A 16,885-nucleotide genomic window follows, 5' to 3' on the forward strand; every position below is an offset into this window, starting at 1 on the left:
AATTGTCTCTGCCCAAAAGTCCTTTGTCAACTCTGCATTTGAGATCATACACCTTGCTCCCTCCAAGAGTGTTCTGTTCATACGTTCGACCACACCATTTTGTTGAGGCATCATCCTAACAGTGCGATGCCGAACGATTCCCTCATTTTTGTAGAATTCATTAAAGTCACCTTCACAAAATTTCATACCATTATCTGTTCAAAGCCGCTTAACCTGTTTACCTGTTTGCTTCTCAATCAAAGCCTTCCATTGTTTAAATGTTAAAAAAATATCATTTTTATGCTTCAGAAAATAAACCCAAACTTTCCTGGAATAATCGTCAATGAAAGTCAACATATACATAGCACCACCTTTAGACTGAACATGAGTTGGACCCCAAAGGTCTGAATGAATATAGTCAAGAGTACCTTTCGTTTCGTGAACTGCTGAAGAATTAAAGCTGACTCTTTTCTGCTTTCCAAAAATATAGTGTTCACAAAAATCCAGTGGCCCGGTACTCTGTCCGCAAAGAAGACCCCTTTTGCTCAATATGCTTAAACCATTTTCACTCATATGACCTAAACGTATATGTCATAATTTGGTGATGTCAGAATCAGACAATGATGATGACGAGATTGCAATCGAGCTTATGACAGTAGTTCCCTGCAAAATATATAAGCTACCAGACCTACAAGCTTTCATAACAACAAGAGCACTTCTAGAAACTTTCATAACTCCACCTTCATTTACACCCAAGGGCCTCTAGGGTACCTAAAGAGATGAGATTCTTTTTTAAATCAGGAACATGTCTAACATTAGTAAGCGTCCTCACAATACCATCATGCATTTTAATTCGGATTGTTTCTCTACCAACAACATCACATGCTGTATTATTGTCCATTAAAACAATTGCACAATTACAAGATTCATATGTGGAAAACAAATCTCCATTATGATATATGTGATAAGAACAACCCGAATCTAAAATCTATTCATTTTTAGACCTCGTCCTGTCATCAATAGCAAAGAAAATGTTTTCATCATTCTCATCAGCTGCTACACTAGCTTCAGCAGACTCAGTAGTTTTCTCAATAATTTTTTCCTTTTGCTTTATTTTATTTTTCAATTTAAAGCAATCAGCCTTAATGTGCCCCATTTTATGACAATATATACATTCCAAATTTCAATGTCTGGATTTAGATCTAGATTTATATCTACTACTGTCAAATTCTCTCTTATCCATTCTACCCTTGACAATCAGACCTGATTCCCTCTACTTTCCCTAGTGATATCTCTGTCTATCCGCTCCTTAGATTTTAGTACAGATTTAATTTCCTGATACGAAATTATTTTTTTTTCATAAATCATAGTATCACGAAAATGCTTAAAAGATTAGGGAAGAGAACACAAAAGTAACAGGGCCTTATTCTCATCTTGAGTTGCCACATCCCGAAACCAAGCTCTGATACCAGTTTGTTAGAGCTAGCCCCAGGAAATTTACCAAAGGGTAATTTTGGCAACCCAACAAAGACAATAAAGCGAAAAAAAATAAAAACGACAAGAACATCAGATTTACGTGGTTCGACCAATTGACCTACATCCACGGACGAAGGAACAACAAATCACTATTATAAAAGAGGGACTATTGCAAATGCTTTAGGAAGATGTTCCTAGGCTATAAAACATCTGAATCTATTAAACAAGAAAAACTCAAACTATAAGCCCAAACTATTTAACTGAGTGTGGACTTAAACCCAAAGTAAACACTTAGGTTTTTCTTGTGGTGCATCTGACTTCAAAGCCTAGGCCCTTATTTATCGTTTCAATAGGAGATAACAAGCCTGATTTTCCGTGGGACTTGCCAAACTAACATTCTCGGTTCTTCAGATTAATTTACGAGGAAGTGAGGAAATCATTTTACCTATGTATGTGCTACCTCGATAACCCCTTCGGCTTCCCAATGAGCTGCTGATGGTCCTCTCGTATCGTCGACATGCATGTTCGTCATGATCCTTAGAAATTGTGATCGACAAGCTCTTGAATCACTCATACACCACCCTGCTTAATGCTCCCAAAGCTTGAGACCTCTGCTGCAGATTTACCTTCTAGTTCTCAGTCGAAGCATATCCAGGCCGTCCTCTTCGATTGGAATCTGAAAGCGAATAGCTCACGGTGGATTTATTACTGAGGTAAAAACCCTTCACCATGAAAGGAATGTTCAGTTTGAAGTGGGGCTAATTACATAATTATTTTCTAATATCTTAATCTATAAATATTTTTTTAAATTATATTAAAATTTATATAATTACGAAAGTAAAATATTTAATCTTATTTTTCTCATATTATCTATTATAATAATAAAAATATTACACGTGTTCAATGATAAATTAAAATGAGAATACACTCCGTGATAAACTTTATAGTATTTTTATCCAAGATATATAATATCGTATCGTACTGGTGTTTCAAGGTTCTCTCGGTACAGTACCGACGTACCGAACGGTATACCAAGGCTTATGGAACGATTTTCTGTTACTATAGCACTACAACACTGCTACAATGTATTACTATAGTACTGTAGCACGGTCCGTCCGGTAGCGAGTAGTCCACGTACTAATATATCGTCGGATCGGTACGTACCGTCCGTATCAGGCGACGATACCATTCGAAATTGCATACCATATTTTTATCAACAAAATCGATAACACGAGAAAAAATTAAGTTAAATATTTTATTTTCATAAATATAAGAATCATAATATAATTTTTAAAAATATTAAAAATAAAAATTAATTATAAGAGATAATATATAATTGGCTATCAAACGGAGAAAGATAAAAAACCAAAAAACAAAACGGTACCAAAAGAACACTAGTTTTTTTATCAGTTGAGCTTAGGAAAAGCTCTACCATTTAGCACATTAACATTTTCCCACCACTTGGATTCAACAGTTTCATCACTATAAAAAATAAAAAGAAAAAGAAAAAAAGGACTTTTCTTGTGACATCTAACTAAACTCACCTATCTCTCTTCCTTTTGCGGTCCATCACGTTAAAAAAAAAGAAAAAAGAAAGAAAGAAAGAAAAGGAATTATATAATCAAAGTAGCCATTTACTTATATTACTAATATTCTTATATTTGGTTGTCGGTAATTCAATTAGCGAGCACTTCCCAGATCAATTCAGGATCGTAGGATGGCATCCGCGCGAGCGAACAGTGGCCGTCCATTTCGCTCACGCACGATGTCGACGCCGAAGCCGAGGACCACGTTTGCGACGCGCCCGCCTGTGTGTCCTTTTCCTTCTCCTTGACGACGTTCGCCGCCGCCGATCGCCTCACCGCGCGGCGCCGACCGAGGCGCTGGCAGATGGCCTGGATCTTGGAGTCGACGGCGGACCGCAGCAGCTTGAGCCGCTCGGGGCAGTCTCCGGCTTGCTGGAGGTTCGGGAAGTTGAGGCGTGCGTACTCGCCGCGGAGCTTGTACGCCGCCCGGTCGTAAGCATACGCCGCCGACTCGGGGGAGCGGTAGGTGCCCAGCCAGATCCGCATCCGGTTCTGGGGCAGCCGGATCTCCGCCACCCACTTCCCCCGCTGCCGCTGCCGCACCCCCCGGTACAAAGTCTTCTTCCCCCTCTCCGCCGCGTCCGCGCCGCAGTGGTGGTAATCCAACCGGGCGTCGTGGCCGTGGCACTGGCTGCTGAGCCGCCGGAGTAGCTCGGTCTGCCGGAAGTAGACGGCGGAGCCGAGGGGCAGCACCGCGGAGGACTGGGCGGCTGGGAGCGGCGGAGGGAGGTGGGAGAAGATGGAATCGAGCGCGTTCGTCCCGGAGAGGAGGATCTCCGATAGGGCAGCGCTAATCTGGCCGGGGAACAGCGGCGGCGGTAGGGTCTCCACAGTTCCATCCATGATTCCGGCGATTCTTTGTCCCCTGATCTCCAAGTAAGCGCCTTTTTCTCTTTCCTCCAATAAATGTGGAAATTTTGTGGAATTAGACTTAGAATTAAGAGGATGCAAATGGAATCAGGGGAATTAGAGCAACAAGAAACTCCAAAGCAGATGTGTGATTGGGGGCATTACAGAAGAGAGAAGATGATACGGCCGGCGCAGTGGAGTTGGGTATTTATAAGCGGCGAGAGTTCTCCGCTTCTAAGGGCACTATGGAGAAGGAACATTTGGATGATGGTGAGAGGGACGAGTGGGGACAGCAGTCGGCCACCGTGGAGCCTCAATTGACTCCCATGTGGACAGATTCGAGAGAGAACAAGAGCTACTCGAAGCTTTTGCTTTTTTTTGTTTTGTTTGACAATGGAGCAATGTAGTCCAAACGCATACTTTTGGCATTTATGATTCACACCTGTGCAGGTTGCCATCAACCTTTCGGCCTCTGGATTATGAGCCTTAGTTCTGGCTTAGCTTAGCTTAGCTCACTTGAAGCTCCATAGGATTTGGTAAGGTTTTGGTTATATGAAATATAAAGTAAATGTCCTTGAAAGGACAATGCAGAGAGGCAATGAAAGCAATGATGGGATGGAAGATGTGCTAAAGTCTTTGGAAGCCATGAAGCCAATGTCCAGTATGTAATACTTGGCAAGCCATTCCCACAGCAAATCAATTGTTCATTGACTTTGTGCTCCTTTGGTTTATCTTATTGTTATTGAAGTCTCAATCTGAGTTATAAATACATGCCAAACACGTGGTACTTTTTGAGAGGGTATTAAGCTGTAGGGCTCTGCCAGGGACATGGATTTCCAGTAAGCAGCCATAAGTACTACTGAATAGAAACAGGACACATAGTGGTGCTACACGAGACCCAGCAATCATTTTCTTACCTGATATCTCCTTTCCATGTATTAATTCCCAAATAAAACCAAGTCACTTCCCTTCACTTGAAATAGAAGAATAGTTCTCAGTGGAGTCATTAATATGGGACAAAAGAGTTGTATTTGTTGCCAACATGGTTAGGAATTCATCAATTACTGACTTTTTAGGATGTCCATTCATGTGAAATATATTATTTGTAACTCGATGCTATCAACTCTTTTGGCAGTGCAGTAAGGTCATTTAATAGGTTAGGTTAAGGATATTGCTAATGGGCTACAAGTGTCTGGTGTAGGTTTTCAAAGAAATGCTCAAGCATGGTGTGTGGCTTTTGGACAGATTGCAGTGGCCTGTGACTTGTGACATGTGAGTCTTATAGCACATCATAATCCAAAATCACTACTCAATAGGCATTCACGAGGGAAGACACTGCATGCATGCACCGTTTGCTTTGCTATCTGGTTCCATCTCTTGTGCATTTGGCAAAGAGCACATTACCCACTTACAGGTGTTGCCAAGATAACTTGTACAGCATCCTTGTATCATATGAGACTTCATGATTCATCACTTATCTTCAAGGCCATAGTTTATAATATGCTTGTGAAAGTATTAAAAAATGAATTCAAGAATCAGATCACATGAAGTCAGAGGAATCATGTACTCCATTAGGATTACATGAATGATTTATCGACAGGGAATAGAAGAGGCAATGGTCAAGAACTAAGAAGAATGAATTAAAGTATCAGAAGATTAGCTGATCATATTGAGGAAGTAAACAGAGTGTTCACTTAGCATGTAACCCATGATATATATGTCTTTATTAGGATGATAAGGATTCCTTGGTCTTACCTGTTGAATGGGTCATACAAGAAGCCATGAGACAACTACTAGTAGGAACAAGTCCAGCAGGGCGAGAATCAAGAATTGTTGAGGTGCCTCCTTCAACTTGTGTGGCTACTGAGACATCCTATAATATCTGGAGGAGTAGGTTATATTCCCTCTTGTTGAGGAAATAGTCCTTCAAATCATATCACCAATATGATGAACATGAGGAGGAGAAACAAGCATAGTGTGCAGCACAAGCCACAGAGCTTGAGAAACTGCAAATTAGTAGTGGTCCATGTGAAGGAAGCGATGCTATCCACGGGCATCTCAGGCTGCACACCTTGTCGGCTCCGTTTTGACATTTTGCTTGCAGGGGAGCTTTCAGTTGCACCAGTCAAATTAATTGAGCACATCGTCCACACTTCCCATCTCTTCGTGATTGCCCCTTTGCATGAAAGACGGCCGCCAAGTCTTCATGCACCACTCGATGACCGTCTCCAAGAAAAAGTAATGTTTTGGACGCATCAGGCGTGGCTTCACATGGGGCTGCCCACTCTTCATCTGACACATCAGCCATATATGGCCCCTTAACGCCCACAACCCCTTTCCCTTCTCTGGTTCATAGCCATAAACATGTTCCCCCCTCCCCCCCGCCATGCTTGCTACCTCCTTCAAGGTTTACTTTATCTACTCGATGACTAACAAGCCTCACCTACTTGTATGAACTAAAGACTAACATGTGTGACCAATGGTTCATTCACAAGACAGTTTCTCTTTAATATAGAGGAATGTTAAGTCAATACCTTGGGGATTTGTCATCTTCGTGGGCGCCGCAAATGTACTTCCCAATTTCACTGTATGTCTCACTGCCACTATGGCTTCAGCATCATCATCGTTTCACACCTGCCTAACACTGATCTTGGCAAGGAAGGGAGGTTCATTAAAGCCATTCCAGAGATTGATTTGAAGTGTCAATTTCCATATTTTTAAATGACTTTTTTTTCTATAGTAAATAAAACTTCAAGTTCTCTAAAAAGAAAAAGGAAAAGAGTTTGGCAACTGATCAAAATGCGATTAATTAGCACACCAACCAGGAATACATTTTTCGATCCGATTCTTACCGAAATCCCAGCTGTCGCAGCCCCAAAGCATCAGTTCTACTGCAACAACCCACCTGGCCAAGACAAAAACATAGTGTTAGTTCAAAAATATTAACACGGACATTCATAGGAGAGGCGGCAGATGGTTTCATCTACCTCTCTTTCCACCAGGGGAACATATAATCCGTAATTTTTGCCAAGAACTTTAGCATCTATTTTTTTCAAAATATGGGTGGTTGGCCAACTCAAACATCCATCTAAATGCCTTTTGCAGCTTCTGTTACCGATCATTTGGTCTCATAAGATTCTCAATTCTCTTTTTTCTTTTTTCTCTTTCCATCATGCAAAAGATCAAGCACAACATACACGAAAGATATGGTACCGATAAAAAGAGAATATGTTAGTTCATAAGGAAGAATATATGCACACGGTCTCTCTTTTGTGTCGTTCTTTTGTAGTTTAAACTTCAGAGCTTTACAAGTCAATCTCCTTGTTATCATTTATTTTAGGTTGCAACAAACCGAGTTTGGTCCAAAACATAATCTGTGCTTTCAGAGTAACATTGTTGCACACTTAGAGTTTTAATGCTCTTCTGACATTATGATCTTATCAGGCACCAATATTCCAACCATAGTACTGGTAACATAGAACATTCTAGCTTGTCATACATGTGTCAATATCTGGTACACCATATAGCTTGGTTTGTGATACCTGAGGGGTGTGTTAGTTCATAAGTCATGGATTCCATTGAACTGCTTACAGCTAGTTCATCCATTTATTTAGGTCATACAATGACAAGCATTAAAAAACTAAAATTGCTCAACACAGTAGATCAAATAAGTTGGTCCTGCCAAGTCAATAATTATGCACTTTCACTATGTCAAAAACAATTGTGGTCGACGGCATGAAAATGAACTCATGGCATTATTGTTTTTACCTAATGAACTCTAAAATATGAGTTTTGGAATGGATTATCAAGTAGATGTATACAAAATAAAATCTATTTATTTAATAATTAATTCATATATCCACATATAATTGAATAACATTTTGAACCAAACACCTATCTAACTCATACTCAATTATTACGTTCTCTGTTGGTGTAGTATCTAAGTTTATGCATAATCCAAACAAACATCATCTTAAAATTTTTAAAAGAATTTTATGTTATATTACTGAAACTACAAATTATGATATTTGATATTCTGATAATTTTAAATGTAAATTATTTGATTTCACTGATAGTGATTGGGAAAGAGCTTTGGATGATAGAAAGAATACTTCAAGCAATATTTTTAGCCTCGGATCAAGAACTATATCTTGGAGCTCAAAGAAACAAGCAACAATTGCATTATCGACATTGAAAGCAGAATACGTAGCTGCAACATCAACAACTTGTTAAGCAATATGGCTTAGAAGACTTCTTGGAGATAGTTCATCAAGAACAAAAAGAAACAATTAAAATATTTTGTGACAATAAAGCTACAATTGCAATGACGAAGAAGCCAATCTTTCACGGAAGAATAAAGCATGTAGAGATACGCTATCATTTCATCCGGGATCTTGTAGAAAATGGAGCCATAACAATGAAGTATTATAGCACAGATGAACAAGTTACAAAAATTCTCACTAGGTCACTTCCATTTTAGAATTATATTCATTTCATATCTCAAATTGATGAATATAACTATGAATCAAGGGAGAGTGTTGAGAATTGATTCATAAGTAGTTATCTAGGTAGTTGTCATGTTTTAAGTAGTTATAAGCATGTTCTAAGTAGTTTTACCTAAGTGGCCCATGATCTAAGAAATTATGGAGATAGTTTCTACATCTAACTTAATCATTAGTGACATGATGAGGTGAGGTAGTTACCATTAAGTCCTATAAATAGGACCATGGTTCATGAAGCAAAGGTGTGCGCACTTGAAAATGTTTTTTAAGTGTTCTTGGTCTTACCTCTTGTTTAATGCTACTTTGGTTTTCTTGATTGATAGTATTCTTTTTTAATTGCATCGTAGATTGTACATGAGATGATGAGACAATCTTATGAAGAATTACAACAGCGATGACCTCAAAGTAAACTTGATTGATACTTCAAAATGAATTTCAAGACTCATCGAGGGTGATTACAGTAAAACTTCAAACCCTTCGTCGTGAATTTAAAATTTTGTTCATGGAAAGCAATAAAAGTTTTGCTATAAAAGTCGTGAGGGTGATTAAAATTATTAATCAAGTGAAATCTTACGGTGAACATCTTCATGATCATATATTTGTTATAAAAGTTTTGAGAAATTTAACTCTAAAATTTAATCATGTTGTTGCTGCAATTGAGTATTCAAAAGACTTATCTACCTTTCATTTGATGAACTAATGAGTTCCTTACAAGCACATGAAGCAAGGTCGAACATGTCATTTGGGAAAAGTTAAGAAAAAATATTTCTGATTAAGAAGAAATCTTCTGCTTCAAAAGAAGAGAAAAATTTATAAGAGACTTTTGTTACTCAACCCGAAGGTTTTTTAGTTTAAAAACATAAAGAAAAGGTGTATATGCTAAAAAAAGGTTCTTTATGAGTTTAAACAAGCTCCAAGGGTATAGTATAACAAAATTAATTATTATTTTTATCAAAATAAATTTAAGAGGAGCAATAATGAATTTGACTATGATACCACAAATATTAAAGATGAAGGAGCAAGAAAATGATAAAAAAAAAATATTACGATACTATTAAATGAGAATGCTTTCAATCAAAAAACCCAAAATAGTATTAAACAAGAGATAAGACTAAGAGCATTTATAAAACATTTTCAAATGAATACACCTTTGCTTCATGAACCATGATTCTATAAATAAGACTTAAATGATAACTATCTCATCCTATCATGTCACTCATGATTAAATTAGGTGTAAGAATTATCATCTTAGATCATGAGTCATTTAAATAAAACCACTTAGGACATGCTTATAACTATCTAAAACATAGCAAATAATAACTATCTATGAATCAATTCTCGATGACCTCGCACCAGATGCACCGGTACCGGGTTCCCTTGTCTGCGTCTTGTAGATGTAGGCCATCCTCTTGCAGCAATACCAGGCGACCGCCTCCTCCTTGTTCACCCCCTCGATCTGGACCAACAGGTGCTCTCGTACTGGTTGGACTTCGACCTGATCCATCCATCCCATCAACTCCGAAAGATACACACAAAAAAACCAATAAAAATCGAGAAATTGAACCAATGCCTGGTAGAATCCCGGCTCACCTCTTGTATGCGATGATAGTTCCACGTACGTACAACCTGAATCCGAAATGAAACCAGCAAAAGAGCAAGAAAAAGTCACAATAATGAAATAAAAATATAGAGAGAGGGAAGAATACAATTGTGAATGATTGAGAGATAGGGTTTTGAACCGAGCCGCACGCGCTCGCCGAGGGCGCTCACGAGTCCATGCGGCTAGGGGGAGAGAGCACGCCCAACTGAAGTGCGAAAACACCTAATAGGGGACCCCAGGAAGGGTTTTAATGGGGCCAGTCACAGGCAAGAGATCAGTGGACGGTTGGTGTCGCAACTAGAGGCGACGAGGTGGGTTTTCCTGGGCTTGAGCTTTCGGTTCTTTTTGGGCCTCTTTCATCTATTGTGATCCATTTGGGCAAGCTGGTATTTTGAGATTTCCGAAACCCAAAAACAAAATGACCCTTCTTTCCTACCCCGCTCACTGGTTCTTTTGATTGGGTCCCGAAAGTGCTGCCTCTGCAATTGTTTCGTCACCCTGTCATGACCCGTCACGACAGACGCACAAAATGACCGCATTCATCCGTGCCACTTGTATCGCTTACCCCGAGGGGCAATTCCGTCTGTACAAGAAATTATAGCATGATTACCCGTCTCTATATCTCGCAATCCCATCTTTAATCGGTGACACAGACCCCTCGATCGATCGACCGATGGATGGATCTGTTTTGGTTCTTTGGAGGATTTTGCTAAGCTTCACTGTTCTTTTCAGAATTTTCCGTCCACGTTTCCGCCGATTCATTCCAGGACAGGCAGGCAGCAATCGCATGGTCGAGCTAAATAACTGTTCAAGCATCATGAGTCATAGATAACGTAAGAGTAACACAATTCATTATACAACGTATGCTTACATTTTAGTAAAATGTCCGCGTCGATGCACACAGTACCGTAAAGGATGCTGCCTCCCGCTCGCGTGAGCAAATTCCATAAACCATACACATTCGGTCAGACAAGATTGACAAAAGGTCAGCGAGTTGAGAATTCGAAAGTGCTACAAATATAAGATACAGTATCTCAGACAAAAAGGCTTTAGTTAAGTGGAAAATTTTTTAGTCACAGTATACAAACATCTAATGTACAAGAAAAAATGGGTGGCGGTCAACCTTAAGCTTTGAGGGGCATCTTAATAGCATTTCTTAAGCAAGTGGGAAAAACACCTTGCAACTCATACTTTTGCGACAGAATGTCAAGAATTTGAATTGCTACGAGATTCATTCAGACTCTGCAAATGAAAAACCACAAAAAATATTATGCATTAGCAGAAAATTATGAGCATGACATCTTTATTAAGATGATTCTCTGACACTGACCAGGCGCTTAAAGGATTTGCCAGACACCAACTTCTTCGACTTCTCTGATTCTGGTTTAGCACGATCCAAAGCCTGGTGTAAGAGAATAGGATAGCCATTGTTATCAGAGAATCATTATGTTCAGAGACAACCTCATCATAAGCAATAAGTGAACCTGAATAAGCAGTTTAGGAATTCACTATGTAATATCTATTCTATCGTGTAATTTCTTGAAACTAAGACCAGGTGATCTTCCAGATAATCAGATTTTTCAGGTTTGGTTATTGATACAGAAATGAGAATGAGGTACTGAAAAAAACTTCTGCCCAGAATCATTGTTTGTTGATGTGCAAAAAAGAATTCAGCAGTTGTAGTAATATTATTTTACTATTCAATTAATGTGCATCAATCCTGTGTTTAGAAGTCAAAGCTTCACAAATGGCAGCCTGCAGCAAAAATTGAAGTCTCTATGGAAAACATCTCCAATGTTAAGATCTATTACAGAAATACACAGTTCCTAGGTAACTATTGGCAACAGTATTATGATAAATAAAGTAATAGTCACCAAATTTTACTGCTTAAAAAAAACTTCTAAAAATATTATACAGTCATAATAGGCATGCAAAGAAATGATTCTACTGCATTAAAAAACCATCAAAATTTCTCAGTAAATGAACTGTGATCAAATAGCAGAGTTCTGAAAAATGCTGTAATACAACTTAAATGAAATCTACATCAGACCTACAAGGCCAAGAACGTAAAAAAAAAAAAAACAATATCAGAATTTTTTTCATTTTTTATTGAAAGGGCCAAAGGAGAATATAATCAATAGCAGCAAGGAAACACAACAAGTAACAAGAATTACCTGAATAAGTGACTCGACACGTCGTCTCATTCTGGTATGCATGAAACCTTCTGAACACTATCAATAAACAAGAAATAACTTAAAAGAACTGGAAAGTAACACTTGTCACATGTCGATCTAATGTTAATACAAGATAAAGGAGGTTCAGATAAAGGTAGAATCAAGCAAACAAAAGAAACAAGTGCAAATCATAAAGTTTTTAATCAATACCTATATCTTTTTCAACCTCAACTTGCCTGATTAGGAGTGCATCAAACCAAGTTAATTCAATTCTGACCTCATCAGAGATCAAGTTTTCCTTGCTAAATGTCTTGTCCAAATAATATTGCTTATGCCTTTGCTAATTAGCATGGGTCTCTCACCAGAGATACCACTATGGTTTTGAGTCGCTCTTGGCACAACATGCACATGTATAGCTTGCTTTTCTTCCTCAATCATCAATACTTGTCATCCATATACTTCCTCATGCAATCTTCCAAATCACTGTTTTCATACGTACAGGCATTTAGTATCCTTCTTTCTTGGAGTTCATTGTCTTAAATATTTTAACGGTTTAACCTTCACTAACCAACACTCCTTGCTCAAGGTTGTATCTTATTTGACCATGGTCTTTGGATAACTATGCAAATATACATCAAAATGGAACCATAATCAGCTGTATTAATTAATTATACCATCAACTGAAACAAAGGAAGAACAATATCCATTAGAAGAAATTGATAGGAAAAATGAGTACCTTTACATGATAACTGACATATGCATGAAATGTTAAAAGGCTCCAAACAGTTCTGTCCAATTTTTTGCCTTCAACATGACGAGGGAAAATCACTGCAAATAAAAGAAGTCATTTAGAATTAAGAATATATGATTATTGACAAAAAATACCAAAACGATATGACCTAGTATTACCAAAAGTAACAAATCCTGCATTTGCTGTTAGCGCTTGAGCAGGTGCTCCTTTCAACTCAAGAGGAGGAGAAGGGGACCACATACAAGAAGGTGCATTATTAAGTCCAGCCGTTCTCCTCGACTCAATAAGCTCCTAGAAATATAAGCTTCTTTTTAGCTGAAAAATTCTAAATTTAAGGGCCCAATTCGACCCCAAAACTCACTGTTTTAAAGAACATGATAGCTACTTCAACCGAAATACATAATCTATGGAGTGAATATTAAATGCTTCAAAATAAAATCTTCAGAACCAATTGGGCTAGAAAATGCACATTTCTACTAAGATTGTCAATATGTTCTCAAATTATATAAAAAAATTGGTAAACACAATCGTGGCAAACTCGATTAGTGTGATTGATTGATTACCTCTTGCTTGAAAATGACTACATGATGCATAATTCATCTCAACAAAGGGGGATGTTCCATCTTACCTGTAAGAACGATGTTGCCAAAACAATATCAGTGGAGTCCTGGAACCTCATTGGATAGACAACCGTTACTTTTTCAGCCTGCTAAAAGAAATCCAAAGAATCGCTTAATGACCTCAAAACCATGCTACTGGTAGGTAAACTTATCATTGGTCCCTCGTTGAGTAAATCCCTCATTGAGTAACCACAGATTTAGAGATGTTTACAAGCCATGATTTTTTTAGCAATAAAGAAGTTACTGGAGTCTAGGTTCAGGTAGGTTCCAGTTTGATACTAGCAATATGGTTGAGTGCAGAAGTGAGCTGTGGTTTAATGCATGAGAATAGATCAGGCCGCATTCTTAAATCCAGGTCTGATTAATACCCAACTTCTTACCTTCCAATTGATTTATCAGTAGAATATGTGCTGTTTAATCTTGAAAATATAACTTTTCCTACAGTGCATGAAAAGAAGTTATTCACTTGTCCAAATGTATCCCTATAGTTAGGTGGGGAAATTTCACATGTGCACATGAATGAGAGAATAAATGTCTGGAACAAGTTTCGGGCATTGTTAAAATAAAGATCGATTTTTTACTTTATATAAGGTATATTCACCATGAACAAGTTCCATCCAGCCTTCAAGAATAAGCATGTAGCTAAGACAATGATTCCACCAATATAAGTTTCTCTGGTGAGAGTATCAATACCTGAGGAAGTAGGAAAAACGACTCCTTAGGTCGATGCACAAGAGCAATAAGTTGATCCATTTCAGGTGCAACTGTCTTTGTTGCAAGGTTCTTTAAAACAAATCTCAATGGAGCACCTAACACAACTTCTCTCACAGATGCAATTTTTACCAGAAGAGCTTGCCTTTGTTCTGGAATCTCACATTTAAAAAAAAACAAAGAAAACAATAAATAGATTGAAGATAAGCAACAGACAAAGATTATTAAAGCCCACAGCCTAGTTGAACAATCACAAAAAAAAAAAAACTAGGCATCTCTCCACCTACAATTTCCTATGGACCCACCAACAGACCTTAAGATACTAGACAGCCACCAAGACTGCTATCTAAGCTGATTTTAAATAGTCCAGAAAACCTTCTGGGAAGAATAAGAAAAGAAATGCAATAGAGTCCGTGAGCATATGGCATTGTGTCTTCTCTCAAAATAAGCTTGTTTCTCATTTTAGGATAAATTCGCTGATAAAGTAGCAACAAGAGATAAAATGGTGCCAAATTAGAGACAGTTGAGCATTAGAATGTGAAGAAAACATCATGGCCACACTATGTTCCAGGCAGACACACACAAGTACAAGCACAAGCCCAGCAACCACATCCATGGGTTTCCATGTAGAGTCCATTGGGATTGATACTGATCTCATAACATTGGTTCAATACATAGGTGAAAGGAAGATATAAAGTGTACATAAAAGAAATTGCCTGAAATAGATACGTTGCTGTACGTTTGGGTGGCAGAAAAGACAAACTATTAGATCATGTTTTGGTGAAAGCTATTGTGGAGTTGTGTAAGCAAGTATGAGGCACGATGTTCTCATTGAGGACTTGATTGACATAAAACCTTATATTAAACCCATTGATCTGATTATTGTCATTGTTTTAGTTCTGAGTTTATTTGCTGTTCTTTCCTATCTCATCATTGATTTGTCCTTTACACCCAGTCTTCCTCTTCCCAGTTTTGGTTCCTAGAAATCTGATTCTTACCTGGTTAGTGTCTCCGTATTATTTGCTCCTTAACCTGAACAATCTGACCTCATCATCACCCCATTTCAACAAAAACCAATAACTAACATTACATGCATCAGCTTAAAAATAGTTGACCTCTTACACTCCAACTGATGCTTTTTCCCAATAACCACCAGTTGCTGTTTGCAAATATCTTGATTTTACTACAAGCAATTTACCTTGAATCTAGAAAATTCTAATGCCTCAAACCTTTGCCGACAAATAAATAACAAAAACTAAAAAAACAATATGAATTATTCTTCAACTAAGCTTTATATCTTTGACTAAATACTTTCATTAACAAACAAAATTCTTCAAAGTGGAAAAAAGGGTTTTGACCCGTTATACCACATAAATGATCAGTTGATAAAATCAATTTTTTTAACCTTTGTTGAGTGTCAAAATTCAGAAAGTGGACTTCAAAAGATAATGATGGATTATTGGATAACTAGAGGTCAAATCTCGGCAGAACAATAGATGTTCCCGGAGTTTGGTCTTGAAATCTAAGATCAGAGTGAGTAATCGCTCCTGAAATTATTTCAAAGTGCACAGAGTTATGTGACCAATCTGGAATCCAACAGTTAAGCTATCAATATTTATACGCCAAGGGATGGATGAGCTGGTGCTTCTACGCATTTATAATCAATTATAGCAAGCTCATAATGACCTTGCAAAGAGAACACGTTGAACCTTCATCCGACGGAAGCTTCGACAGGTTGAGCTTCATCGTTAGATTATACCCATCTTTGGGGGGATCAAGAATCTGCGCCACAGCCCCATACGCTGCCTTGATGGCCTCGATGGCGCCAAAAGGAAGCCCGTCAAAGAAAATAGCCTCCGGCGGCGGGATGGGCAAGGAAACAGACAGCACCACCACGTGCGGATTCCTCATCGAGAACTGCAAGCCAAACCGTAATTCTATCACCACCACCAACGACGTCATCTGTAAAAGGACAGAGATCAAAGATTTCACCTGGATGTGGTACCGGACGTCATCGAACTCGACGGAGTGGCAATCCAGATCGACGCCTTTGTCCGGGCTGGCAACAAACAAGTATCGAATCAGACCAAGGGTTCGATACAAAGGTTTGGATTAACCCTAATTCTTGGCGATCGGGATCTGCGGAATCGAGATAGAGGAGGAGGAATCGAGTACCTGAGGAGGCGATCCTGGAGGATTTGGAGGAGGAATCGCGAGGGTGACTGCAGGAGAATCATTGGAACTCTCTCGGAGAACCGGAGGAGAATAAGAAAAGAGCGTCAGCAGCTGCCGTGAATGGGAGAAATAATGACGATGATGAGCCGATGACCAGATCGAAAGGGAAAGCACCGCTTGCCTGTCAAAGTGCGGAGAGAAAACCCCTTTTTATTTTCGATATGACGAGATTACCCTCCTCAGTTATATTAGTTTCTCGTACTTACCAAAATTAAGTTACGAAAAATAATCTAATTTTAAACAATTTTTAATTTAATTTACAGTATAAATAAAATAAAATAAAATAAAATTAACTGATGTATATAATATATAGGACTGATACCAATTTTCGGAAAGCGGATCTTTGTTTTCGGGTATCATATTGATTCGATCCGTTTAAGCCGGGTTAGTATTAACGGGCTT

General features: G+C 38.4%; 2 protein-coding genes across 14 annotated transcripts; both read right to left on the minus strand.

Annotated features, from left to right (window-relative positions):
• Nucleotides 1-2,835: 2,835 nt before the first annotated feature.
• LOC135612277 (ethylene-responsive transcription factor ERF061-like) lies at nucleotides 2,836-4,081 on the minus strand. The gene has a single exon (XM_065108371.1). It carries the CDS (start codon nucleotides 3,882-3,884, stop codon nucleotides 3,132-3,134), a length of 753 nt encoding a protein of 250 aa, XP_064964443.1. The 5' UTR covers nucleotides 3,885-4,081; the 3' UTR covers nucleotides 2,836-3,131.
• Nucleotides 4,082-5,584: 1,503 nt separating this feature from the next.
• LOC103984725 (actin-related protein 2/3 complex subunit 2A) lies at nucleotides 5,585-16,612 on the minus strand. 13 transcript variants are annotated; one of them, XR_010486875.1, is made up of 15 exons: nucleotides 16,424-16,612; nucleotides 16,241-16,307; nucleotides 15,958-16,165; nucleotides 14,231-14,400; nucleotides 13,546-13,626; nucleotides 13,076-13,208; nucleotides 12,903-12,994; nucleotides 12,167-12,223; nucleotides 11,323-11,394; nucleotides 11,116-11,234; nucleotides 10,864-11,003; nucleotides 9,983-10,796; nucleotides 9,746-9,887; nucleotides 6,743-6,795; nucleotides 5,585-6,534 (listed from the first exon to the last, which is right to left on the minus strand). XR_010486875.1 is itself a non-coding variant. In XM_009402284.3 (10 exons), exons 1-10 carry the CDS (start codon nucleotides 16,483-16,485, stop codon nucleotides 11,199-11,201), a joined length of 975 nt encoding a protein of 324 aa, XP_009400559.2. In that variant the 5' UTR covers nucleotides 16,486-16,611; the 3' UTR covers nucleotides 11,027-11,198. The 13 variants fall into 13 exon arrangements, 2 of the variants coding, with proteins under 2 accessions (XP_009400559.2, XP_009400558.2); XR_010486874.1 differs by having other exon boundaries at nucleotides 5,585-6,346; nucleotides 6,425-6,534; nucleotides 6,743-9,887; XR_010486877.1 differs by having other exon boundaries at nucleotides 5,585-9,887; nucleotides 9,983-10,018; nucleotides 10,142-10,796.
• Between the last annotated feature and the right edge of the window lie 273 nt (nucleotides 16,613-16,885).

Source organism: Musa acuminata, chromosome BXJ2-5, assembly GCF_036884655.1.
Source record: "Musa acuminata AAA Group cultivar baxijiao chromosome BXJ2-5, Cavendish_Baxijiao_AAA, whole genome shotgun sequence".
NCBI lineage: Eukaryota > Viridiplantae > Streptophyta > Magnoliopsida > Zingiberales > Musaceae > Musa > Musa acuminata.